Source organism: Platalea leucorodia, assembly GCF_965183815.1.
Source record: "Platalea leucorodia genome assembly, chromosome: 4".
In the NCBI taxonomy this organism is placed as follows: Eukaryota; Metazoa; Chordata; class Aves; order Pelecaniformes; family Threskiornithidae; genus Platalea; species Platalea leucorodia.
Window position 1 is genome coordinate 60,729,158 of NC_138826.1, and position 25,769 is coordinate 60,754,926.

Genomic DNA, 25,769 nt, shown 5'->3' on the forward strand with positions numbered 1-25,769 from the left:
ATGGGCAAGATGGACAACACCTCTGTGGAGCTGAGCTCTCCCTCTGAGGTGAAGCAGGCAGCCCTGGAGGAGTCAGAACCAATCACCCCTGAGGCCATGAGCACCAAGAAGAAGAAGGAGATCCCAGACAGAGGCTCCTGGAAGGGGAGATTTGACTTCTTGCTGTCCTGCGTAGGCTATGCTATCGGGCTGGGCAACGTCTGGCGCTTCCCGTATCTCTGTGGCAAGAACGGAGGAGGTGAGAGAAACCCTTAGGGCCTGCGCTCATCCATGAGCAGCCTTGTCCCTTGAACGGGCTGTGGTTTGGTGTGGGTCTGGGCAAGCGGCTGTTCCCCTGGCTGAGAGCTCTTCCTCATGGTATGAGTTATTAAGCTGTCAGGAGACTAGTCCCCATGGTCTGTGGGCTTTACTAGCAAGTGCAGGTTGGGAAGAAGCAGTCCAAAGAAATATAACGAGAAGTTTGAGTTTTGTCAAACTTCTGCAGTCCAAATTTGCAGGGCTACAGCAAAGAGTGTCTGGGACCTCATTTATTTACAAGGAGGGCTATGCACATAGGCATCCAGCTGGATGCTGGGACTTTCTCAGGGAAATCAGTTTATATCTGCTATGGTGGGTTTCTCCTCAGTCTAGTGTATTCTCAAGGGGTAACAGTATTGCATCTGAGTTTGGGTCACATGTCTGAGGAGTTTTGATTAGAAACTTTGCACAGACCATGGCAGGACCACGTAGACATATACAGAAGCATGCATACGTATGTACATGTACACAGGCATGCTTGGGTATCATCATCTATGGAAGGAAATGAGCTTTGACTTACTACAGTGCTGTGAGAAGGGTCACAGTTATCGTCTCCACCCTAATATTTGGCAGACAGAGGCCACGAGAGAAGGCGGCAGCCAGCGATGGACTTACAGTAACTGTAATGCAGCTGGTAGCCGTGCTCTCCTCTGTGGACAGCTAACACCAGCTTTTTTTATTCTTTTTATTATTGCCCCACTACATCCTTTCCATACCAGTCCTCAGCTGAGACTTTGCCAAACCATCGCAAGGCTAGAGAAAGGCAGGCAGATGGGGAAACAGTGCCGGGCTAGAAATCAAGAGATCTGGGATATCAGCTCCCAGCCCACTTCTGCTGTCCATGCCATAGATGGTGTATGATGCTCTTCTCCTCGCGCCCTGGGAAGGAGGAGAGGGATCTGGGTCCCTGCAGCAGTCTGTCTGTGTAGCTCCACGGCACTTAGGGGGATCTTGGCCCCTTCTCTGAAGCACATGGGGCAAGTCCCAGAGGGAGACTGGACAGTTATCCATTTTGATGAGATGATTTCTAATTCAGTGTGTCATTTTGTGCAATGGTGTGGGTGTGTGGCTGAGCCAGGTGAGGTTTATAGGAATCAGTCAGGTCTACCTAGGGGAGCCCGTGCCACCATCGCCAGAGCCACGGTGCGGATCTGCCATTTTTATCTAGCCACTCTCTGGCACCATCTCTAGCCCTCCTCATACAACATTAGCCTGGTGGCTAAGTCCCAGCACTGGTTTTTAGCCCAGTCTCTGCCCTGTGACTGCTGCGCCATCTCAAACACACCAGATCTGCGCTGCCTGTGACTCTGTCTCCTCACACATTAAAGGTGGGGATGACGATATCTATAGTTAGATGAGGGGTGTTTTGAAGCTAAAATCAATCCTATTTATAAAGTCAGCTGAGATCCTAGGACAGAGGGTGCTGTGGAGGTGCGGAGCGCTATTATTAGCATTAGCAATGGCACACAGGGTGATCTCTGCCCTGGCAGCTGCAGGCACGCAGAGGGATCAACCTGCTGGGAGCAAAACCACCGGACATATGAAACATGGGAATTGGTGCCTGCCTCCTCTCAAAGGCCCTGCCTCACCTGCCGGTTCGTGCCGTTCGTGGCAGCCTGTATCACTCGTTCCTCTCGCCCCTACCCGGTCTGGCTGTTCACAGGCACGACTGTTCCTGCAGCCGGCAATAACGAGCAGCAAGTGGAGGCTGCCGATGCCGGGGACAGGCGGGAGAGCTGACGCACGAAAGCGTCACTGGGAGCCGATGCGGAGCCGCGAGGAAGGGTCGCACGGCATCTGATTCGCAATCGGGTGGGCACCGTCTTGGCTCTGCCCTGACAGAGGCGCCGCCGGAGCAGAGCAGACTGTGGGTGGGACTCTAATTTTAGCGTCCTGCATGTGCGCTGCTCAGAGCACGGTCGTGTGGGCTGCTTCCATTACGCACAGGCAAATTGAACTGAATGGAAATATTGTCGTCTCACTTACTGCTGTCACATTGTATCAGCTCACGGCTGATTTGCTCGGCATTGTAATCGGGCACATAATTAGGGGATAGTCACCCAGGGTACGGCAGCCCGGCGGAAGGCCCATCCGCTGCGGGGAGCAGGCTTTACCCAAAGTGATGCCTGGGCTCCCTGCTGGCTCTGCACGCAGCTGAATGTGCCCAGCTATGACTAACGCTCCAGCCTCTACACTCATTTCTAGCCTCATGCAGTCCTTCTGATGTCAACAGGATTTTACCGGACTCTAAATTGACTCTAAACGTGGCTCAGTAGGTGCTAAAAATTGTCTGCGAGATCCTGAGCTTGAACAACTTGAGAGAAGAGCATTTCTTTAAATAAGCATCGTGCATTTCTCATTTACACGTTGAGACTCCAAGCAACAGCATGTAACAGCTTGTAATGCTCAACTTTTGATTCGTGGGCAGTGTTCGCCATTTTAAGGATTAATTATTATTCCTTGCATAGGAGCTGGAGACTGCAGGCAGATTTGGGGCTGCACAGCGAGTGCCAGGCGCTGTGTGATCCTTCCCTGCCTCCAAGGGTCGGTGCCCTGAGCAGGCAGGGCGGGACCAGCGCCATCGCCCCTTTGACCCATGGACTTTGAAGATGAGTTTGGACTCTCCCAAGGTCATACACAATCATTTGTAGCAGGCTCAGGAACTAAGCCAGACCTTTCAGCAGCCCATCCAGGACCAGAGATTAAAGACTACCCCTTTGTCTCTGTGCCAAGGATTTAGGCACAGGCATGCAAATTTTAGGTACAAATTTCCAAACTGATTTCACCTCTGGCTGCACAGCACCCGGGGATGTTATCTGTGCCTGCTCGGGGACCTGACCCTCCAGAGTGGCTGTGTCGTTGCCAACAGCCCTCACTTCAAGGCTGCGGTCTGGTTTGTAGCTTTTCCCCTATTCTAGAGGGAGAAGCTCTAGAATATCAAGCCAGGATAAATGACCTGTGTCCAAATGTTTGTCTGTTTTTTTTCTCAATAGTCTAGTAAAATCTTTCACCTACGAACCTTCCTGGCCTGCTGTAGATGAAAAATGCAGGATCGTCAGGGTTGTGGCCAAATTTTATCAGCTGCTTGCACAGAAGTAAGCCAGGCACTGTGACTGCTGATAAGCTCAGTCTCCAAACTCTACAGTGAGGCACAATGGCAGCGAGGCAGCATCCATGTCCTCGGAGTGGGCCCTGGCTTCCCGCAGGGCTCCTGGGGGACTGGACCTGTCCCAGCCTTGCAGGCTGCGGCAGCTAGCGAGAGTGCAGGGGAGGATGCCGAGCGGGCAGTGCTCCTCCCGCAGCGATGCTCAAAGCTGTTCGCTCCTCCATGCCAGGCTGCTGGTGAAGCTGAGAGCCTGCGCTTCCATGCCAGCTTGCGATTCAGGCTGACGGTCATTGAGCTGCTGGCCCGGAGCATGTTTTCTCCCCACCACCCGCTGCCAGCTCCTCTTGCATGCTGCCTCCCACGGACTCCCATGCTGGGTGCTGGCGCCTGCCTCTCCCAGCTGGGCTCAGCTCCCCGCTTGGCAGGCAGGCGTCCCCAGCTGGGTGTCCCCTGAGCCAGCATCCCTGGCTGTGCTTCGCTGCTTCCCTGCCCTCAGAGAGCAGCTGCTAGAGCCTGGCTTTGCCAGGTGCAGGCTGGGCTGCAGCTCTCCAGAGTGGCTTTGCTCTCTGGCTCTGTGTTGCTTTCCCACTAATATCTGGAGATGACTCAGACTGACAGCTCAGCCCTCCAGCTAGTGCAGACACCAGTGCCATCCCGGACACGGCCAGCTGCTTCTGAGCAAACTGAAGCTCTCCCCTCTCTCTCCCCAGCCATCATCTTCTGCAGGAGTTTGTCCTCCTCAGGGACGATAGCATGCTCCAGCACATGCACGAGGAAGCTGGAAAATGAGCTTTGTCCCAAATCCTAGAAGTCAGGATGACCTGAACTTGCACAGCCTTCAAATCACATGGCAAGGCTCTCCTATTGTATTTGGTCTTCTTATAACGGGGTGCAAGTAATATCTCTGCTGAATGGACCCACTACCTCATTTCCAGTGATGAGATAATTTCCACAGGGTCCATAGAGAGCAATAATGTTTTCACCAGGAATTTTAAGGGTAAAACCTAGAGAAAGGGTGGGGAGAAGTTACAAGAGCAAATACAGTCTTAGTCACAGTTTCCTTAAAAGACTGAAATAGCTATAAACAAAGAAGTAGTGGCCAATGCCAGAAATTCCTGTGCTCTTTTCCCTCAAGGTGAAGAACGGGGAGCTGCTGCAGGTAAGACAGGAAATACCAACAAGAACGAGCTACCAGTGTCAGTGTCCCGGCTTTTGGGTTCACTCTCAGTTTGAGCTTAACATTGCCTAAATATCTAACAACTAAGTGAGACTGGCATCACATAGCTGGTGACGCCAGTATATACATATAGATACTTATACATCCATAGTAATAGGAACAAGATAAGGGGAAGGCAGTGGTGATCTCAGTGGGAGGCCTACTAAACACACCAACTCCAGTTGCAAACTGTCGCCTCCGAGCAAGCCTGCTCCTCATCGTGTGGGTGCTGTGGAGCAAGAAACCGCAGCTGGAGGCATTTACTTCTTGGTAAAAGGGGAGCCGTCTGATAACTTTGCTTCTTCTTTCAGGGGCCTTCCTTATTCCCTATTTCTTGACACTGGTGTTTGCTGGAATTCCTCTCTTCCTGCTGGAAACTGCTCTGGGCCAGTATACCTCCGTCGGCGGACTGGGAGTCTGGAAATTAGCACCCATGTTTAAAGGTAGTGTACTGTAAGTTTGTGAAGGTGATGGGACGTAACTACAGACAAAAACCCTTTAATGGTTTGGGAAGCAAATCCCTGGAGACTGTGATAGGGTGGGAGGTGAGGGGAGTTTTTTCCCTCTGTCTCTATCAAGCTGCCCTTGACACTGATGTCCACAGTCACTCACAGCACTGTGCTCTGTTCAAGCAGTCTTGCATGGTGGCGAGGCACTTTATGAGCAGCAAGGACTGCAATGGAGGGGCTCTGGTTGCAGAAGACCTGCCCCAAGCCTCCCCATGTGGGCTCACTTTAATTGCATGGGAAACCTGTAGACAGGGGACGTCAACCTGTTGCTGTGCCTGGAGCAGCAGCATTCTGGAAACCAGTGGTGATTTGGAAATACCTTGGATGTGGGAAAGAGTGATTCTGCCGGGGAAGTGACCAGATCCTGTTTTCAGGGAACTCTGTCCCTGAGGTATCTGTAGCATACTGAAAGGTAGCACTGTTCACCCAGTGGGAACGGGTGGGTGAGGGATGTGAGGGAGCAAGCCTCCCTCGCTGACCAGTTCAGTGTAGCTGTATTAGGTGCTGCGCCAATGAGCTGGTTCACTTTTTCTGGCTCTGCCACAAAACTTGTTGTGGTGTCCGTGAGCGCAGTTGAGCACTGGAGACCTGGATTGATGCTGCTTTCTGCCTTCATTTGCAGGAGTGGGGCTGGCAGCTGTGGTTCTCTCCTTCTGGCTGAACATCTACTACATTGTCATCATCGCCTGGGCTCTCTACTATCTCTTCAACTCTTTCACTGCGGTGAGTCACAGACATGTCTACAGCATGGCATTGTCTGCACTATGGGTCCTTACTCCCTGCTTTATGGGGAGGAGTTTCTTATGCCCCAAAACGTGCACTAACTACTTGTAGTTTGTGCAAAGAGCCTTCATCAGCACCCTGCTGGACCCTTCCCCAGGAGGTTCATCAGCCCTGGAGGCAGTCGTATCGTGCTGATGGGTACTGATGCTTGTCCTCTGGAGAAGGTGGTGCTCTGGAGGGGTCCCCTCTCTGGGAACTGTTGCCAATTACATCATTCTTTAAAACCCACCCTGTGTCTCCGTCATATTTCTAGAGCTGTGTGAATCTGAGAGCTGCACATTTCCACAACTGGTTTTGTCACATGTTCTTATTTACCCAGGACTTAGTCCTGACCTTAATTAGTCCTCATTTACGCTTCCCTTGTTAAATGAAATCCCAGGGATTTTTTCTGCTGGGGAAATGATTCAGAAAGCATTTAGACATCTGCTTGTGACTGTCCCTTAGCATGTACGTTGGTGTTGTGATTTATAGTGGGTTCCTCTTCCATAGCAGGGTCTTCTACTGTACAAGGACAGAATCATGCCCCACATTAACTTCCTGATAGCTGAATGATTTATTTCAGCCCAGCAGCTGGGAAGGGCTCCCTTAACTCTCTGCGCAACCTGCAGCCTTAAAGACATCACCATTGTGGTTCAAATGGGATCTTTTTTCATTTAGGTATAACCCTGAAATGCTGTTATGAACATTGTACATCCAGTTTCACTTTTTGTTTGATCAAAAATTTCAAGTATCTATCAAGACTCTTGCTACAATATTCTGTTTGGCATTCCCAGCTGTGCTTCTACCACCAATACCCACTGTAGGTTCCTGGGTCTAGAACAAAATTGTCAGTTGTGGATGATTAGGTGCACTCTTGGGGGATTCCCAAATGAACAAAAGTCCACCCCAAAGGAACCCATCCCTGTTCCGCCCTGGGCAGGATGCATCTTAGGATGAGGCTTTGGTACAGTCAGGTGTCACAGACCCGACTGGTGACAGTGCTCGTATCCACACAGGCGGCTCCAGGCCTTCGGCTCAAGGCCTTTTCTTTTACCAGAGATAATTCCAAATTCTTCAAAGAAGCCAAGGTACAAATAAAAAAGCTAGGCTGATGCCTGTCCCCTGTTCCTCCTGAATTTGGCTAGGAGTATTTTGAACCTGAACAGGAACCCAGCTTGCCTTCTGCAGTTTCTGTCCTCTGAAATTCAGAGGAAATGGAGCAGCAACAAGCCATCCCCCTGCCTGCCCCTCCTTACAAAAGCCGCACAGCATCTCTGATGTGCAAACTGCTTGGCTGAAGGGCTGCTGTGCGGTGCTGCTTGAGCCATTGCATTTGCTTCAGTGCAATTAGCAAGTCCCCAGTGAAGTCACTGGGTGGGTGCGAACAGCCTGGGTGGCCACCGGGGTGTCCCTGCCTGACCCTCCACAGCCCTTCCTCTGCCAAGCCAGTGTGCACGGTAGGAGATATCACCTGCTGGAGTGAACCGATTTAGACAGGGGGGTGAAGGCAGCACTTAAAGGCACTGATGCCACAAAGCACTTAAAACACAGATAATATTTCTAAAGGGGTCTGTGTTTGAGGATGAATAGGAACGGATATAAACATCTTCTTAAAGCTTTGTTGAGCGGGAGCCTGAGGTCTTATCTGCAGCGGGAAATCATACAGAATAGCAGTTCTGCATTTATCTGCATGCACTGCACTCGGGAAATGCGATCGCTGCACATGGAGACGTATCTGAGCTGCTCGTGTTGGGCTGCCTCGGCCATGGCGCTACACGGCACGGGCGAGTTGCCCTGCGTGCTCACACAGCCCCTGATGCTGCGCTTTCATCACTTGCAGCACCAGAGCTGATTGTATTAAATCCGTAGCGGTGTGCTGCCGTCACACTGCTACCTGTGGTGTGAACATCTCCCGGGAATCTCTTTGTGCTGGTTATAAACAGGGCAGGGGACAGCATGAAATAGCTACTATGCTTTAAATTTACTCCTGGGCTTATGTTACAGTAGTTTATTCATGTAGACAAACCGTTAGCCCCCATTCTCAATGCCACGTTGCTTTTTAAGCATCGAAGCTTGGTGTTAGTGAGAGATAAGAAATAAATCAGTGTTTATTCTTTATGCAGTAAATTCCAACCACTTGTTGAGTGAAGCTAGCCAAAAGCTGTAATGATTATAAACACAGTATCCCCCAGTAGCTATTTTAATTAGTAGCTATTAATTACCAACAGTTAATTGGAAATTACTTTCTATCTGGGGAATTGCTAACATTTTATTAGAGCTACAGCATAACCCTAGTCACGTTGTGATATTGTTTCCTGGAAAATCCGTGTCCCAATTTATCATTATTTTGGAAAATCATTTCATGCTTTTGGCTGCAAGGTTCCTGCCCATCCAGAGGAGCCACCCATCCTCTTTGCAAAAAAAAAAAAAAGGGGATTCAGTTTAAAAGAAGACAAATTTTGCTTCTTGCCACTGCCCTTCAGAGAGGGCATGTTAATGATAACGCTGCTGTCCTTGTGCCGATGCAGGACCTGCCATGGCAGAGCTGTGGGAACGCCTGGAACACCGACCGCTGCTTCTCCAACTACTCCCTGGGCGACACCACCAACCTCACCAGCGCCGTCACCGAGTTCTGGGAGTACGTCCACAGCCTGCCTACACCAGGTTTCTCCCTGTCACCGCAGTCGTCGTGCCTGCTCGCCGGGGCTGTGGCCGTGCCTGCCGGCACCTTTCCTTGGACAGCCTTGGCAGGAGCGGGGGTCAGAGCCGGCTGTCGGCCAGGGTGGGCATGGGCGTGGGGTGCACTGTGCAGCCGCAGGTCAGATGGATAGAGGGGAAAACAGCCTCTCTGCCTCTCTTCTCCTTCCTTTATCCCATCACAACGAGCCTCAGCTCTCTTTAGGGCTTTGCAGGCTCTCATGCTTGTTTGCACCTGGCCCTTCGCCCTCCAGCCACCTCTGAGATCTCCGGTCCCTCTGCCCCCAAGGGTCCGATTTCCTCTTAACGCAAACTCTCCCACCCCTAGGAGGAACATGCACCAGATGTCCGGGGGCCTGGGGGAGCCCGGCACCGTCCGCTGGCCCCTGGCTGGCACGCTGGCCCTGGCCTGGCTGCTGGTCTACTTCTCCATCTGGAAGGGCGTGGAGTGGACGGGCAAGGTACGGCACAAGGACCAGGTGTTTCGGTGCTGCCTCTCATTGCCACGCTTGGGTCTCGGCTGTTGAAATGTCCTCTGGACTCAATTTTGTTTAAGTGCCTATAACTATGGTTATGATGTTTCAAGGCAGAATTGTGGTAGATGCTATTAAATTTTTGACATTTACTTTTCGTGGTTGTAAAAGTTGCTACCATGTTTATGGTAATTTTCATTCTAAGCGTTGAGAATAACTCTTCCCTGTAAAGTCATGGGTCTGAGCGCTCAGTCTCTCTGAAGGACTTGGGAAGAGATTTTTGGAGATTACTTACATTTCCCACCTCGGGACAGCCCTTTGAGAGAGCGAGGCTTCTTCTGGGCTCCCCCTTTTAAAAATCACGGTGTCTTAAAATGCTGCTGGTGGAAAAAAACCTCACCACCTCCTTTGAAAATTTTCTTGCTGCCCTTTAGGGATTCGTGGGAGACCTTCAGATCAGAAGCACGTTGTTATTCACTGTGTAGCATTTCAGGCTAGCACAGCGGAAAGGTAATTGCTTAGTTTAGTGAAACAGCGATGCTGAGATACTGAGATGTGTTATTTAGAGCACAGCGTGGTGTAGCGGGACAATATTATGAAAAGAATAATCTAGAGGAGAGATCAGAAAGAAGCACTTCAGGCATAGGTCACCTAAGCTGTTAACTTCCCCGGTGGCTCTCAAACAGGTTTTAGCTACGTAGCCACAGCAAAACCCCGGTGATTGCTGGTACAGGCCCTGTGGTGAGGGATGGCATGTATCATCTGCTAGGCCTTGAAACAGTGCTGAAAAGCAAGTGGTGGAGTGAAGACGACTCACATCATTGCTTGATGCCTTGGAGAAACACCAGCTTTAGCTCTGCAAAATAAGGATGTGATGACGTAAAGGGATTACTTCTGTGGGCTAAATTTATCCCTGTGCAATTCCCTTGTCTTTGGGCAATTCATCCAGACTTTAGCATGCTATTTTTGCGATTAGTGCGTCCTTGTGTGTCATTGGCAGAGAGAAACCTCAAACAGCCAGAAACATTACTAGCATGGGAATGGGAGACAGAAAACGCAAGGAAATGCTGCCAAAAGCGGCGGTGCGTGGGGTCCCCCCTCACGGGGACAGACACTGGACCCAATGCCACCGCGGGCAGGAAAGCTCCTGGGCACTGGCAGGCTGAGGGCTCCTCTCCCATGCTGTCTTTCGCAGGTGGTGTATTTCTCAGCCACCTACCCCTACTTCATGCTCTTCATCCTCTTCTTCCGGGGAGTCACGCTGCCGGGAGCCAAGGAGGGGATCCTCTTCTACCTCACGCCCGACTTCAGAAGGCTCTCCGACTCTGAGGTTTGTAGCCTAGTGAGGAAAGCTCTTACCTCCTGGTTGTCTCCGCATTAGTCTTCCTTGGGAACTTCCCTTGAATATTTTAAGTATTAAAAATAAAATGGAGTAGTTTCCCATTCAAGCAGTCACGACCCTCACAGGCTGAGACAAAGCTGAAGATCAGGCCCTTTGTGGGTGGAAATCCATGCAGCAGCTCTGCTGTACTCAAGCAGCGTTATCCATGGGGCAGGGGTCTGAGAAATTACCCCGATGAAGGAACCTCCCCTCCGGGCTGGGAATGCCTCATTTCACTAACTATCCCAGGGCTGGCAATTTGGCCTTCATTCAGTGGTCCCAGAGAAAGGAGGATGTGGTGGTGCTGGCACGGGAGCCTCAGAAGCGCAACAGTACACACGGCAGCAATTTTTGGAAGTGCTTAAATGACGACTGGTAGCCAGGAACACTGCTTTGGTCAGGGCAAGCACAGGGGGGACCCAGGAGAAGCACTTGCAAAGGCAAAGTTTTTCAGGTGACACAGACTCTGCCTTTTGCAGCAGCAATGCTCCTGTGGGTCCAGAGGTCACCAGTCATGTGTGAGTGGGGACAACTGGACACCCATCATTTCCCGAGGGGTCCCAATGATCCCTCGCGCAGGAAACTCACTGTAACTGTACTGTACTGCCCTGCCAGCTGCATTGGGTCTAATGCTTGGAAACAGGGCTCTCAAGACCAGAAGAGCTGTTTAAATACTATGCAAGTAAGAAATGAATAGTCTGCTCCCTTTTCATGTGCCTTCAGGATTTAAACCTTTAAGGCACCAAGACCAGCTTTGCAAGCTGTCCTCTGCAGTTGTTTGCACAAGAAACTCAATGTTGGAAAATCAAAGACAGGCTAGTGGAAGAGGAATGGAAGGGGTGAGTGCGGGAGGTGGGTCTCTGAGGGGAGGAGCACCCCTCGAGGGGCAGCTGTAAGAAAATGAGTGGACACACACAAAAATTCAGATGATGCGCAAGTCCTTTCCAACCTGTACCAAGGCCTGAGGGACATGATTCAGAAAACGGGATGCACGATGCTTCCTCCATCCCCATCCATCCCTGGAAGCAGCCTCGAGCCATGGGTTTCGGAGGGCTAGAGATGTACGTCTGGTGCTGGGCCAGGCTGCGCTCTTGATGCACTTGCCCTGTGAGGGGGACACAGACCCCCTGCTCCTTGTCCTCCTCCTCGGGGAGGCATTGCTCTCTAGCAGGCTCCCTCCTGACACTGCAAGCAAGAGGGGCAAATGTCACGTCCTGAACTCAGTGCCCTGTGTTAAAGTCTCCTGTCAGCCCCATTCCCATGGGGCGAGATGCAGGGGCTCTGCTGACCCCGCAGAGCTGTGGGACACGCGGTGGCTCCAGGAGGCAGCGTGCTCCGGCCATGTCTGTGCGACACAAATGCACAGCATCACCACGCTGCAGGCGAAATGGGGCTTCGCTGGCTGTCCCCATTACTCTTCTCTCTGCCTGCACCACCATCTCTGAACCCCACCTCACCCTGGAGATATGTGTTCAGAAAGGCATGGAAAGCTCTGTTCTTCAGACGTGTTCAGCCCGGTTGGCAGTAACACAGCTATAGGTTTCAAGGCTCCTGTGAAATTTCCAGCCACTGGCCCAAACCTTTACCTGGAGCTTGGGTCAGCAGCCGGCATTGCAGGCACCTGTGGCCCTGGTGACAGGGTGCCTGCAGGTCCTGACCACCCCAGTGGGCTGGGTGGTGAAGCCCACAGCCCCACGGTCTGCATCCAGCCCCCTTGCAAGCCCTGCACTGAGCTGCTGCAGGAGATGTGCCTGCGGCATGGAATCCCTCCTGCTGCAGACACATCTGCAGCAGCTAAGCAGGATGGAGTCCCTCCTGCTGCACTCCTTTCTCAGCAGCAGGTTTGCAAAAGCTGGAGGGAGCGATGGGCAGCATTGTCCAAAGGTTGGTGTTTGTCTGCAGGGTGCGACAGCCTTACCGGGCAAAGCAAAGACACCGAGCTTTTAGCCCCAGCAGCTCCCACACCCTCTCTGATAGACAGGATAAACACTGAAGTGTCCGGGTGTCTCATCCATCCAATGGGTAGCTGAGCTATTGCTCAAAGGAGGGAGGGTGGCCATGCTTGGAGGGCTGGATACGCCGAGCTGGCAGCGCAGATGAAGACAGACTCAAAACCGGCTTCTTCTCCTCCGCAGGTCTGGATGGACGCAGCCACGCAGATCTTCTTCTCTTATGGCCTGGGGCTGGGGTCCCTGATTGCACTGGGGAGCTACAACACTTTCCACAACAATGTCTACAGGTCTGTTGTTTTTTTTCCAGCCTCCTGCATAGCAGGGAGTGCTCATGGGTGTGGGAGGGAGTCACGGTGAGCCTGGGGTGCCTGATCTCCGATGTCCCCTCACAGGCAAGATGCAGCCTAGGGGGCACGCTGCCATTGCCGTAGTGGGGCTCCCCCACCTGCAGCACACTTACCCAGTCACCGGCGCTACCTCTCCAAGGCACAGGAACTGCTCTCGTCAGGGCTTGGGCTTTTGTTTATCCCACCCTTTGCTCCTGGACTCTTGGTAGGGACCTGCAGGTGGTTTCTTTTCTTTCTTTCTCTCTTCCAGAGACTCCATTATTGTTTGCTGTATAAACTCCACCACAAGCATATTTGCCGGATTTGTTATTTTCTCTATTGTTGGCTTCATGTCACACATCACGAAGAAGTCAATCTCAGAGCTGGCCTCCTCTGGTAAGCAGAAACCCAGGTTCAAATGCAACAGCAACCTTTGAGAGCAATTTGTCAGTGATCATGGGATGCTCCCAGGCCTTTCCTGACAGGGACCCAACTGTGCAACCCTTTTTGCACGCCCTCCCACCAAGATGGGTCTCAGGCACCTGTGGCTGATGTTCATCACACTCTGGCTGCAAGGGGCATCTCCGGCTGCTTTTAATGTTCACCTTCTTTTAGTGCTGAAGTTTTATGTGCTTTTGCTGCAGTGAAATATTTAGGCCATTTGCTTTCTGAAACCTTCCTATGGAGAACAGATACTGCCTATATTTTCAGTACACATGATCAAAATCTGGAGTCCCTTTTCCATGCAAAATTTTGAAATTGTAGTCTCAGAATAATTCTTAACCAAGATGGGACTGGTCTTTTTGCACAAAGACATATTTTGAAATTGCTGTCTTTCTGGAGAAAGCTTTTATCTCAAGAAACAGCATTTTGTGATGGAAAAAAAAAAAGACATCAGAAAAGTTATAACCAGCTCTGAATATCAGTTTATTTTTCTAGCAAAGTGCTCCAACTCCATTTGGTAGCTGTAATTTGATGACTTTCTTGCTTGCAGGAAGAGAAAAGGCAAAGTGTTTCTCCAGTCATTCCTGCCTCCCCATCCTACCCCTGTGCACCCCACCACATTGGTGTGTCATGGGCAAAGGCCCAGGCGTTTCTAGCTCCTGTATTAAATACCTGCAATTCTTGACTGTGATCATTGTCTTTCTGTTCAGCTGTGGCCCTTAGCCCAGACTTCCCATCAAATGATTTATAAACATGGGCTCATCCCTCTTTTCATTACTACAGGCCCTGGACTGGCTTTCCTCGCCTACCCGCAGGTTGTCACACAGCTGCCCCTGTCCCCGCTCTGGTCGATCCTCTTCTTCTCCATGCTGATGATGTTGGGTCTGGATAGTCAGGTGAGCTGATCCAGGGACAAAATGGGGTAAGAGACGAAGATATCTTCAGATATGATGGTAGTGTCCTCTTCTGCACCTTGGGACAGTGCTGAGCAGGGTCTTTTCTTACTCTTTGTAGTGAGATGCAGCTGCATGAAACAAAACCTCCCGTATGGTCATTGCCTCTGCGCTCTTCCCTAACATAGGCATATACCAGCGGTGTGGTGGCATCTGACCACTACCCAATGTACCAGTCCTTGTCCAGCTGCCAATTTAAAATAGGAGTAATGACCAGCTTCCAGCAGCCCAGCAGAACCAGTCAGCCTTATAAGACAAGCGCCACTTCCCTGTAGGAGGAGAGGATCTTCAGAAAGCTTTTCTCTGTTCAGATCAATTTTTGGCCCTAGTGAAGTGCTGGTGCTGCTGTGTGGGCACGGCGTGTCCCCGTCTTGCTGGGTGAGCCTGGCAGCTGAGCGCACAGGCTCTAAGTAGAGCTAGGAGGAAACTATGCCTGCCACAACACTTCAGGGCAAGGGAAAAAGGAAAAAGATTTCTTTCAAGTAATAACTGCTTTGTTCTTGTAAGATATGATTCCCCCCCACCCCCAAAATAGGTATGTGAAATAAGGGAAATCAGTATTAACTGCTTCATCTCGTGTCTGCGTGATAACAGTTTGTGGTCATCGCAGCTGTCTTGGTATTCTCTGAGAAGCTCAGTTTGGATACTTTGGATTTTCTTACCGTGTCACCTTGACCAAAATGCATTTCCTGTGAGGCAAGAAAATGTCATTACTTTGGCTTACTTTCGTAGGTTAGGGTAGAAAGTCTCCATCTGCTCTGCTCCCAGGAGCTGGGAGGAGCATCTCTGCACAAGGTACCAGTCTCCAGCCAGACCCAGTGCTCTGGTGGGGTATCGACAGGTTGCGCTGAGAAAAGCAGTGATGCGGCATTTGAATTAGGGCTCTGCTGTGGTGTAAGAATGATGGTTTGATGCAGCATTTCAGCACTGGTGATGCTAACAAAAGCGGCCCTGGGCAGAGCTGAAGCACCCTGGCCTGGTTCATAGGCAAGCAGGGGTAGATCCTGGCAGAAGGAAGGAGCGTGGGAAAGGCTGGTGCCTGGGTACCCTGACTGCTTTGCCATCAGATAAGTCTTAAAAGATATTTGATGGGGAAGCAGCTGGATGTAGCAAAAGGTCTCTACCCTGCCCCCCTCAGAGCCCTCACAAAACAAAAAAAAAAATCATGGTCTCTATGTTTTTACAAGCGGTGATACTTTTTTGGTGATAATTCAGCATAAAAGTAGCTACCCAGTGAAGCAGTGAGTTGCAGCGTGCCTCCCTTTTGAGTGCATCAAAATCAAAGGCTCTTTCAAAAGCCTGTGCTTGGTCTGTCACATCTTCCCCTGCGCCCGCGTGCTCTTTCCTTGCAGTGCAAACCACCAGTACAAAATGGATGCTCCCCTGGATTACAGGTAGCGTTCATAAACCCAAGTCTAGTTCATAATCAGGCTCAGACCTATTCCTGAAATGTCACACCTGGTTTCCAGGAAAATCTAATCAATCAAATCTGGTTTTCAATTCTGGCACACTCCCATAAACACATCATAAAGCTCACGTCTGCATTACCACAGACATTATTTGGCAAATAATTTCAAATAGTGACTAAATGTTCCAAAAGAAGCTACATTTACAGGAAAAAAAAATTACTCTCCATGGATTATTCACCCAGTGCTGGTAAATAGTTTGAGACATGACAATAAGCCCTCTAAGCACTGTGTGGAATTTATTTGCTGCACTTGCTTCTGAAATACCGCTTGAAATTCTCCAAGTCCCTTCTGACAGCTAGTCTCGGAGGGCAGGCAGTCTGTGGGGGGCTATCATTGCCTGGAGGAGGAGGAGGAAGGAGAGGGGAACAAAACATCAAAAGGAAAACAAGCTTTTAAAAAAGCACAGATAAATACATGTGAAGAAGATTTCTGTCTGCATGCTGGAGCTCTGATTCAGTCAAACACACCATTAACAACATGGCAGCTTATGCATATAAAACAAATAACACAGGCTGCAGCAACAGCTGCAATTGCATATGCATTTTGAAGTGTCCAGTTAAAAAAAAAAAAAAAAAAAAAAGAAGAGATGGGTTTGCTATATGCTGATTCAATACCATTTGTGGTATTTGCAGATGGGGAGCAGCCATTTTTCATTTGGGTCAGCAGCCCAGTCCACGAGGCACGGCAGGGCCATAGGGCATTTCTTGCACCCTGCACCCCGTGGGCTGCTGGGCTGGGGCTGCCCCTTGTCACCGGCTGGGCACAGGGCCGTAGGCACAGCAGAGATGCTCGGGAGCCCAGCTAGCAAAGGAAGGTAGGGCTGAGATCTGTGCTTGCGATGCAGCAACAAGCCCCAACCCCTTAACGATGGTAGGAGTGGGTCCACCCGTGTCCATTATCTTCGATGGTGACTCTTCTGCAGGAGCAGCAGGGCTACATCTGCCTCTTTCTGCCAGGGTGCTCATCTCGTCTGCCGTTACTTGAAGGGGATGAAAGACCTATATGGATAGACACACGCTTCCCTCCTGTGCCCCCACTTGCCGCTTGCATGCCTTAATGTTCACTCTGCCTCTGATCCATCCAGGCTTTATCTCTCTTGCGTCTGGACCCTCTTGCATAATATGCTAATGCTTTCTTTTAACCTACCAGTTTCCAGGTCAGGCGTTTTCTTCCCAGGGGAGCTAGCAAGCCTTGTGACTGCAAGCCTGCGTCTGTCCCATGTGAGGCCGCCTCTCACAGGTTATTCATGAGGAATTCCAGTGGCGAGAAATGAGCCCCCCTCTCGTGGCTCTCTGCTGCACATCTGGCAGCTGTGGTCGAACCCCCCCACAGGCCCGTGGGTCCCCATCAGGGTGCTCTGCATGGCCGAGGAGGGGACAGCAAGCCCCTGACACTGGGAGAGGACAGGACACAGGCTTTCATTCAGACCGAGGTGCCACCTCTATGGACTCCCAAGCCCAGATTGTCAGACCCTGCAGCTTGTGTAATGATTAAGACCCTGAAGGGAAAAAAGAGCAAAAGAGAAAAGTGAATGGAAATAAAACCTTTAGGAGAGAAACAATACCATGGGGTGAGGGACGAGGAGAATATGTGCTAAAAATTGTGTCTGGAGACAGCTGGTGAGAAAAATGAAACTTTTTGGAATGCACATCGAAGTGTGGGGGGATGCGTGTGTGTGTGTGCGCACGTGTGTGTGTCCCCACCCGCACACACAAGTGCACACACAGGGCAAGGGTGAGACCAGGAGGCACGACGGTGACCAGATCCTCATCACTCCTGAAAGCAGCATGCTTTCACTCAGGTGCCTACTTATCTCGTGTGAGCATCTAAGGCTGGGTATGCAGGCTAGCAAATGCGGGTCCCAGGCCAGCCAGGGAGCCACAGTCCCCAGGGCTGGAGAGGTGAGCCTCCTCCAGGCTGCATCACCTCTGAAGCCTGAGGCTGGCATGAGGCAATTTTCAGTAAATGGTATGAAGGCCATTGCCTGTTTTATGGCTGGAAAAAGCAGCATATCACCATTTGGTTCCTCACCTCATCCATTACACACTAGCTTAATTTTAATAGGAGGCAAAGAGATTTCAACTCACTTTGTAGCCCTCTTCCCCATCACCCCTCTCCCTTTCTTTCTCTCTGTGCTTTCCCTGACTTTGATCCCTCTTCATGCACCAAAGGGCTGTCGGTTTTACTCTCTCCTGTGATCTGAGGCATCTTTTTCGTCGCTTCTTCTCCACTGGACACCCTTCACATCCACCCTCTGCCCTCGACCACCCCTAGCCCCCCTCCAAACCCTTTTCCCTCTCTGCCTTGCCTGGTGCCAGACCGCCTGGCCCTGCCCATGGCTCCGGCAGTGCCTGGCCATGCATCCACATGGAAGGAATAGCTTTCGACAGCGGGTTTTTTTTGTCACACCGGCTCTTCACACTGTGGTGCCAGCTCAGTCCTGACTCTTCCAGACATTGAGCCGGGTGGAACGGGGTGAAGAGCTCGTTGTCAATGAGTATAAAGGCAGCTTAACCCATGCCTGAATGACAAAAGATGCTTTAATAGTACTTGTGTCCAACGTAAAAGGCTTAGTTCATTAAAAATTAGAGTTGAAGCAGTTGAGCTTTGATGCTCTGGGAATACCAGCTTTCCTGTGGATATAAAACCCTGGGCAGAAACATCACCCTTTGCCTCGCTCTGTCCCACGTGGAAGCCAGCCCCAGCAGCCAGCGGTGTGCAAGCCCTTCCACCGTCCCTGCCCAGCTATAGGCATGGCTCAGACTCTCTGCTTTTCTTCCATATATCTTTCCAGCCCTCTGCTGCTCTTTTTAGTCTGTGTACCTCTACCTCCACCTCCACACAAGGTTTTTTTCCTTCTTGTCTCCCTATTCAAAGCTGAATCTAAAAATGCCAGCACTTTCTAGAGCATTATCCCAGGGACAGGGAGGTCCCTGACATCCAAGAGCAATGAAATCTCTTTCATTTTCATTGGGCTGGCTCGTACATTTACTGAGGGTGACCAGGGAAGCTAGGAGTTTGCTGCCCTCATAAACTTCCCAGGATTTTTGCTAGAGGCATGACGTGCTCTCTGAGAGCTCTGTGTTACCAGTGGTTTCTGGAAGTGAGATATAAACGTGAACCTCCCAATTTATCAAGAAATAGGAGGGAAGGGTGCACTTCACATATATATAGTCAAACTGTCCTCATGCCATAGGGCAGAACTAGTAGAAAAACTGATTTGAAGGTAACACTCATGGGGACTTCTTTATGTGTTATGGTGCAGACAGCATTAATATACTGTGCCTGTTATAGCACTGCACAAGCCATCCAGGTGTTTTCAGCTCTGGAAAGTCCATGTGCTGTGAGGATGGGCTTTTAATGTGGTACATGCACTTAATGTAGTGTGCTTGAAAACGTGAAATAAAGTCAAGGACTAGGTAGTCAGAGATGTTGTTATTATGCACATGCGTGTGAGACTGGGCAGTGGGTAATGCAGCTCCTTAATGAGTGTTTTAGATCGTTGAACAGCAGAAGCACTGTTGCAATAGGCTGAGAAGAGCACACATGGGAAAGGAAGAGCAAGCAAGGTCTCGCACGTGTCCCAGCAGCAGGCAGACGCATTGCTGTGACAGAGAGCCTGGCAGTGTAGGAGAGCAGGGCGGTGGCGGGGAGGCCCTAGAGAGTGCAGGGGAAGAAAGAGGATGCTTTCCATGGGAGGCAGAAAGCAGAGATTTATCTTGGCTAATTTTAGGTATTTAACCCTGATGCTTTTAGCTCCCTCTATATTCAGTGGAGGGAGAGAGGCATTTTCAGAAGATGGTTTGGACCAACTTTGTGCAGAGGTGCCTCCTTTTCTAGTGTCTGCAGAGAGCATTTAAAGCAATGAGGCTCTCAACATGGGAGTTAAATATAGGAGGTGATGATGTCAGGCTAAGATACTTATATATATATATGTCTTTGGTGTATACCTTTTCCTGTAGTTCTGCACCGTGGAAGGGTTCATTACAGCCCTGATGGATGAGTATCCTCATCTCCTGAGAGCCAGGAAGAAGGTCTTCATCGCAATAGTCTGTTTCATCTCTTATCTCATTGGATTCTCCAACATCACCCAGGTACAGACAGCTGTGCTTGTACCTCCATTCATGGCACCTTTCTAGTCCCTTTGGCATAGCACAGCAGCACTGAAAGCTTTGGGAGAAGTGTCAGCATCCCTAGGAGCCATCCCAATGCTGGATAAATGGGTTTGCTTATCACTGCTACATCTCGAATGACATAAGATGCCTCCATAATTTTTACCACCATCCTATTGTCAGTCTGGCTTGGTTTTTTTTGCTATTTGCAACAAGGGCTCAAACCAACAGAGCCCAAGCTGAGGGAACACTTGGTGCAAAGGGTTACGATAATATAAAGAAGACCAGTCTGTTGCGGCCCAGAACCTCTGGGGCTGAAGCCAAGGTTCACGTGTGTGGCGGTTAGGGCTGAGTGGTCTGGAGACCATTTGTGGAGTGCTGTAGGTTCATGAGGAGGCAAGGCAGCAAAACTCCTGGGAGGGGCAGAGCATACTAAATTAAGTGACTCCATCTAAAACAGAGAAGAGTAAGAATCCTAGTGAATCTCTGCTTTTCTCCTCACCCTTGGCCATGCCCGAAGAGGCTGGCTAATTGTCTGCAAGAGCACATCAGTTTTGCTGATGGGAACCAGACTGCAGAGGAAACGTTGCAACGCTGGCCCTACTGTCCAAGGAAATTAACATTAAAGCCAGCAGACACAGATAGTAGCAATCAAAGCAGCCAGCTAATATTGTTGACCATAATCTATAACTCAACTCCTTGACCCTGGTTTTGTCTCCTCAGGGTGGCATTTATGTCTTCAAGCTGTTTGATTACTACTCAGCCAGTGGCATGTGTCTTCTCTTTCTTGTCTTCTTTGAGACCATCTCAATTTCTTGGTGTTATGGTAAGCACAAAAGACCTTGTTCCTTTGTTTTCTCCATGGGCATGGTGAGTTATTTCAGAAGTCTCCCACAGTGAAGCCAATGAAATCTTTGCAACTGAAAATAGCTTAGGCTGATAACTCCAGAAGATCAGGAGCAGAAGGCTGTCATCTCACTTCTCCAGGCCACCACAAAGACCTCTGCACAAACTGGCAGATGCCTAGGGTCCTGCCCTCTGGTCCTTCAAGAGGACACCAGGAACATGGAAGCTGCTAGCACGAATTTGCTTTTGTGTCCCCATACCCCATCCCCTCCAGATAATGCTTCTCATGTCACAGCATTGTCACCCTCTTGCTGTGGCTGGCCTGTGCTGTGTCATGAGAAGAGGTGATGACCATGGTGCTGAGATGGGATGATTTTTCAATGCTTGTTTCTTCTTGTAGGTGTGAACAGGTTTTACAGGAACATTGAAGAAATGATTGGCTACAAACCTTGCATCTGGTGGAAGATCTGCTGGGCCTTCTTCACTCCTCTTGTCTGCCTGGTAAGACCTGGGGCATCCTATCTGCAGGAGGGGATCCAGAAGGGCCTCTTTGTTTGGATGGGCTGCAGGGAAACCACTACGTTCTCGAGCCAGTATAGGTCTAGTGTAAGGTGGTCCTAGGCAGACTTGAGATGGGTAAAGTAACACAAGAGCATCCTTCACTCTGCCTGCTGGAAATCACCTGTAAGAAAAGCTCTAGATGATTGTTTTAATCTAAGTGAGGCCATCAGTTCTTCACTCTTCTTTCTGAGATACCAAAAAATAAGAAAATAATTGACTGTTTTAAAAAGCTATTACTGGTTCTGGGGAAGGCTCTCAGCTACTCCAGCTCCAGCCTCAGACCATGATAGGCTTCCCAGAGCAAAAGCCATCAGCAAATGCAGTATAACTGACTGTGGAGCAATTTTGCCTTTGCTGATTCCTGCACTTCCAGTAGGAGTAGTGCAGGGAATGGTGTGAGAAGGCCAATGATACGAAGATGAAGGCTCCTGAGGCCAGCTGTGAGGATGCTGTTAACTTGCTTAGGAGCTGATGTGGTGGCACTGCTTGCCTGAGTAGTCTAGTGAAGAAAGAAATCAGAGATATTCCAGTTCCAGCTTTTTACATAGGATAATAAGAAATAATAGGAAAATATCCACTTGATGGGCTGAGAGCAACTGGACTAGTTCAAGGAGCTGTTGGGTTGCTGTAAGACTGTTGGGAGCAAAGAGAATAGTGAAGGAAAGAATGGATGGATGGACCCTGATTTTGCATGTCTTCACCTGTGATGGCTGGTGCTCTTTTCCCAGGGTGTGTTCTTCTTCAGCGTAGTGGAAATGACCCCTCTGACACTGGGAAAATACATCTATCCTGCATGGGGACAAGGCATCGGTTGGCTTATGGCTCTGTCCTCCATGGTACTGATTCCAGGATACATGCTGTACTGTTTCTTCACCTCAACAGGGACTCTCCGGCAGGTATGAACAGCTTCACCACTCCTCTTCTGCTTTCTGCTTAGAGTAAGCCCCGCCACTGAATTAAGCCTAAGAAGAACCAAGCAGACTCTGTTGTCAGAGTGCCTCAGGTTGGTGCTGCAGGAGCTCTGCGCACCCTCTCCTCCAGGAGGGCTCAAATCAACCCCAGTGCACAGAACAGCCTCCGGTGACACAGGCTCGCTGGAGAGGACTTACTAGCACAACTGAGCACTCATATGTCTAAATGGCTGGGAGTACAGCTGGGCAGCACGTGGCTGGCTGCGTCTGGCCAAGCGGGTAGACCTTCAGGTAGTATCTCCTTAGGTCAGTCCGTTGTCCCTCACTGAGCTTTGTGTTGTCACCATCACAAAAAGGGAGCTCTCTTTCCCTGGATATCTCCTTGCTGCAGGGGACTGGAGCCCTGGAAGAGATTGGGAAGAAATCTTTGAGATTTCTTAACCCAGAGAAACCCCAGGTCCCAGCAGTCCCTGGCTATGAGCATGGTTACCTGGCATGTCTCAGCAAAGAGATCAGCATCCTTCAAGCACAAAGCCTGAATATCTCAGGGCTAGGACCTGCTAGTGACAAACATGCACAGCAGTGGTTTGTCATGTGCTTTGAAAAGGACATTCAGTAAATGAGGGGTTAAGAAGCAATGCAAACTTTTATGCAGGACTCACAATACCCACAACTCTGATCTTGTTTAGAATGTTTTTTTAAATAATTTGAGCAGGGCTTTATGTAGCAGTGAATCATGAGTCTCTGTATGTCATACCTAGTAATTGCTGTTAAGATTTTATTTACAGTGTTGACATTCAGTCTTGAGTGCACTGTGCACACAGTCCCTGGCTCGATGGTGTCTGCTGCAAGCTACAGGTGTAAGAAGTCACTGCAGCGGGGCTGATGTATGGCTTTCCCAGCCCAGATGCAACGGCCACCAGATGCCATCTAAATCCCATGACTTTACTTCATGGATACTGTATTTTGAATAATTTTTAATTCAGAAATGTTTTGGCTGGAATTGCGGGACTGAGGTCAGCTTCAGGCTCTCTTCCTCTGAGGCCAAGTTGCAGGTGAATTTGACTTTCCTTTCTCCCAGCTCTCCATTTGGATGGGCTCTGGCAGGGGAACTGGGTGGGTTTGGAGGCTAAGACCTGCTTTCAGTTTCTGGTCTCTCATCTGAGGTTGAGTTTAGGTTCTTGCCATTTTGTGTTGAAGGCTAGTGGCAATTCCAATAGCAGGTCCTTTCTCAGGTGTTCCGAGGGCTCCTTATCCCCTCATAATATGAGCTGGAAAAGAGGGAAAAGGGAAGACTCCAACTACAGCTATGGGTTCAACCCTTTGCTTAGGCTCAATCCTGTTTCCACTAGGGATGGTGAAAGCATGTCCTGGCACCCGAGGCAGCTCATGAGCATGTTTCCACCCATCCCCTCAGCACCTCGTGCAAACCAGCAGTGCTGGTCATCAGCGTGCGTGGCTGGTGTGCACCCTCTCTGTCCCGCTCCCCCTCTAACAGCTCCCCACACATCAGGAGACCCAGACCTCCTCCCCACTGTTCATAGACCCAGGAGTGAGCAGCAGATGGCAGCAGGAAGAAAGTAGGCTTCTGTGTGTGTGTGTGTGTGTGTCGGTATCAGAGAGACAGAGAGAATTTTTGGCCTCTTATATGCAGAGATCCTGGATTAGTTTGTAATAGAGCTGGAGCTGGAGGGAAATTAGATGCCAATGCTGAATAAAGTGGTTTTGACAGACAGGAAAGATTACAAGTCATTTTGATCCTACTGAGCATGAATGTGAGGGGAAAAAAAAAAGACCACGAATGGCAGAAGCAGCTCAGTGAACATTTCAGGGACTTCACCCAGCAACAGCCACTTCAGCGATACTGGAGAGTAGGAGCTTGTTTCCCTTTGCTGGAAAGAGCTTCTTCCTGACTTAGTGATGCCTGTTCAGCTCAGGTTCAATCCTCCCCTGCCTTCTCTTCTGCAGCTTACAGCATTAGTCCCTCCTTGACAGGCAAAAGTGATTCATCACTCACTTCATCACTCCTGATGCTCAGTCCACACGCCTCCAGTAATGACTTGCCCCTCCATCTTTTCCTGGATTCTTGCTTCACTTTACTTGGCTCTGCAGTTTTTATTTGATCAGCTCAGGGTGACAAGAATTGCTGCTGGTGCAAAGGTTTGTGCAGGTGGACTGGTCTGATCTGCATCAGCGGCACAGACCGTAACCTTGTCAGCCTGCTGTAGCTAGTTAGTAATGCTTTATAAGCAACCCTAGCTGAAAAATTATGGAAACTGGGAAAACAGATCTGCATTGAAGCCTGTGACATTGCAGCTCTCGGTCCTACTTGCAGCTGGTATTGCCTGGTAACAGTTTGCCTGTGTTATAAGTGTGATCGCTGTATTCAAGATAAGAGGAGGAGCTGCTGTGCTGTCTGCAGCACCAAAGCAAAGGTGACTTGCAGAGGCTCTCAGCGGATTGCTGAATGGTGCTGGAGGAATAACTCCTGCCGCACGCACCATCCCCTCGCCCTGTAACTAGGGCCAGCTCTGAGGCCTGGGGCGAGGGGTTCCAGTCCTCAGCTGCTGCCATGCCCCGGCTGCCCCACCGCTGCCGCCCCCGGCCCCCTGGCTGACACGCTCTCTCCCTTCATTCCCGGGCAGCGCTTGCAGCAGATGACACAGCCCAAGCCAGAGGCGCACGCTCAGAAGAACGGCCTCCAGCCGAAGACGTCCTTGAATGGGAGGGTCTCGGATGCTGCTGTCTAGGAGGAGAGCCTGGACCTCCTCGCCCTGCCCTGTAGCTGCTCGTGCCACGTTGTCCCTCGAGCTCCTCTGGCACAGCTCGCTGTCCCCAGCTCCGTGGTGGCTTTCACTTGTCGAAGAGAGGACCTAGCGGAGGAATCCTCTTGCATCTCTTCCTCCCGGCCCGGCTTACGAAGGCCCTGCACGGGTTGCCACCAGGGTGTTGTGCGGTGACCGTCTTCATCCTGCAACATCCTGGTCCAGGCTCTCAGGGAGGAGCGGCCAGTGCCCAGGTCTTCCTCCTCCTGATGAGAGGTGATGTTTCTAGAGAGCTTAGACTGATTGCTGACCACTTCTCTGTTCTTCTTCTTGCCTTGCCATGTGAATCTCCACAGAGCATCCCATAGCACCAGGCTCAATCCAAGATGGTTGTTTACTGATCTAGCATAAACCAACACTAGCAAATGTGTAACTGGAGGGGATGTGGCAGAACGAGGGATTCCAGTGAGGAGTCCAGCATGTTGGTAGCTGTTCCCAAAACTGGAAAAGGGCATCAGGACAGTGTGTGCTGCTCACAGGTGCCGTGTTTCAGCCCTGCACAGTCTCCAGCCATTATCACCGCATCCATTGGGGCTGTCACTGTGAGCCAGGGCCTAGCAGAGTAGGCAGCTTCCTTCTGGAGCATCCTGCCCTCTGCAGCTGTGTGCATTAGCCACTCCCTGACCCTAAAATGCAGTTAAGAGGGTAAAAGTGGAGGGCTCTTTGCTAGAGGCTGTCCCAGTCTCCTACACCGACCACGCTCTGCTGCAATCGGCTGTGTGCGGAGGCAAGAGATGTGTTGCATGATGGGGAGACTTTCCAGCATGGTGTAAATCTACCCCACAGCTGGAACTGGGCAGCTCCTGCCAAATACCCTCCCTGGCTGTGTCCCCAGGTGGGAAGAAGTAAGATGCAGCATAGTGACCACGGGTGGTTTATCTTATACCTTTTTTGGGAAGTGGCACCACCTAAAACACAGCCAGTGGAAG

General features: G+C 50.4%; 1 protein-coding gene across 1 annotated transcript; it reads left to right on the forward strand.

Moving 5' to 3' along the window:
- LOC309589259 (sodium- and chloride-dependent GABA transporter 1-like) lies at positions 1-24,765 on the forward strand (the record flags this gene model as incomplete). Its single annotated transcript, XM_082309225.1, has 14 exons — positions 1-238; positions 4,931-5,062; positions 5,751-5,851; positions 8,419-8,528; positions 8,916-9,048; positions 10,256-10,390; positions 12,577-12,680; positions 12,991-13,115; positions 13,947-14,059; positions 19,548-19,679; positions 20,421-20,523; positions 20,944-21,044; positions 21,833-22,000; positions 24,661-24,765. 14 exons carry the CDS (start codon positions 1-3, stop codon positions 24,763-24,765), a joined length of 1,800 nt encoding a protein of 599 aa, XP_082165351.1.
- Between the last annotated feature and the right edge of the window lie 1,004 nt (positions 24,766-25,769).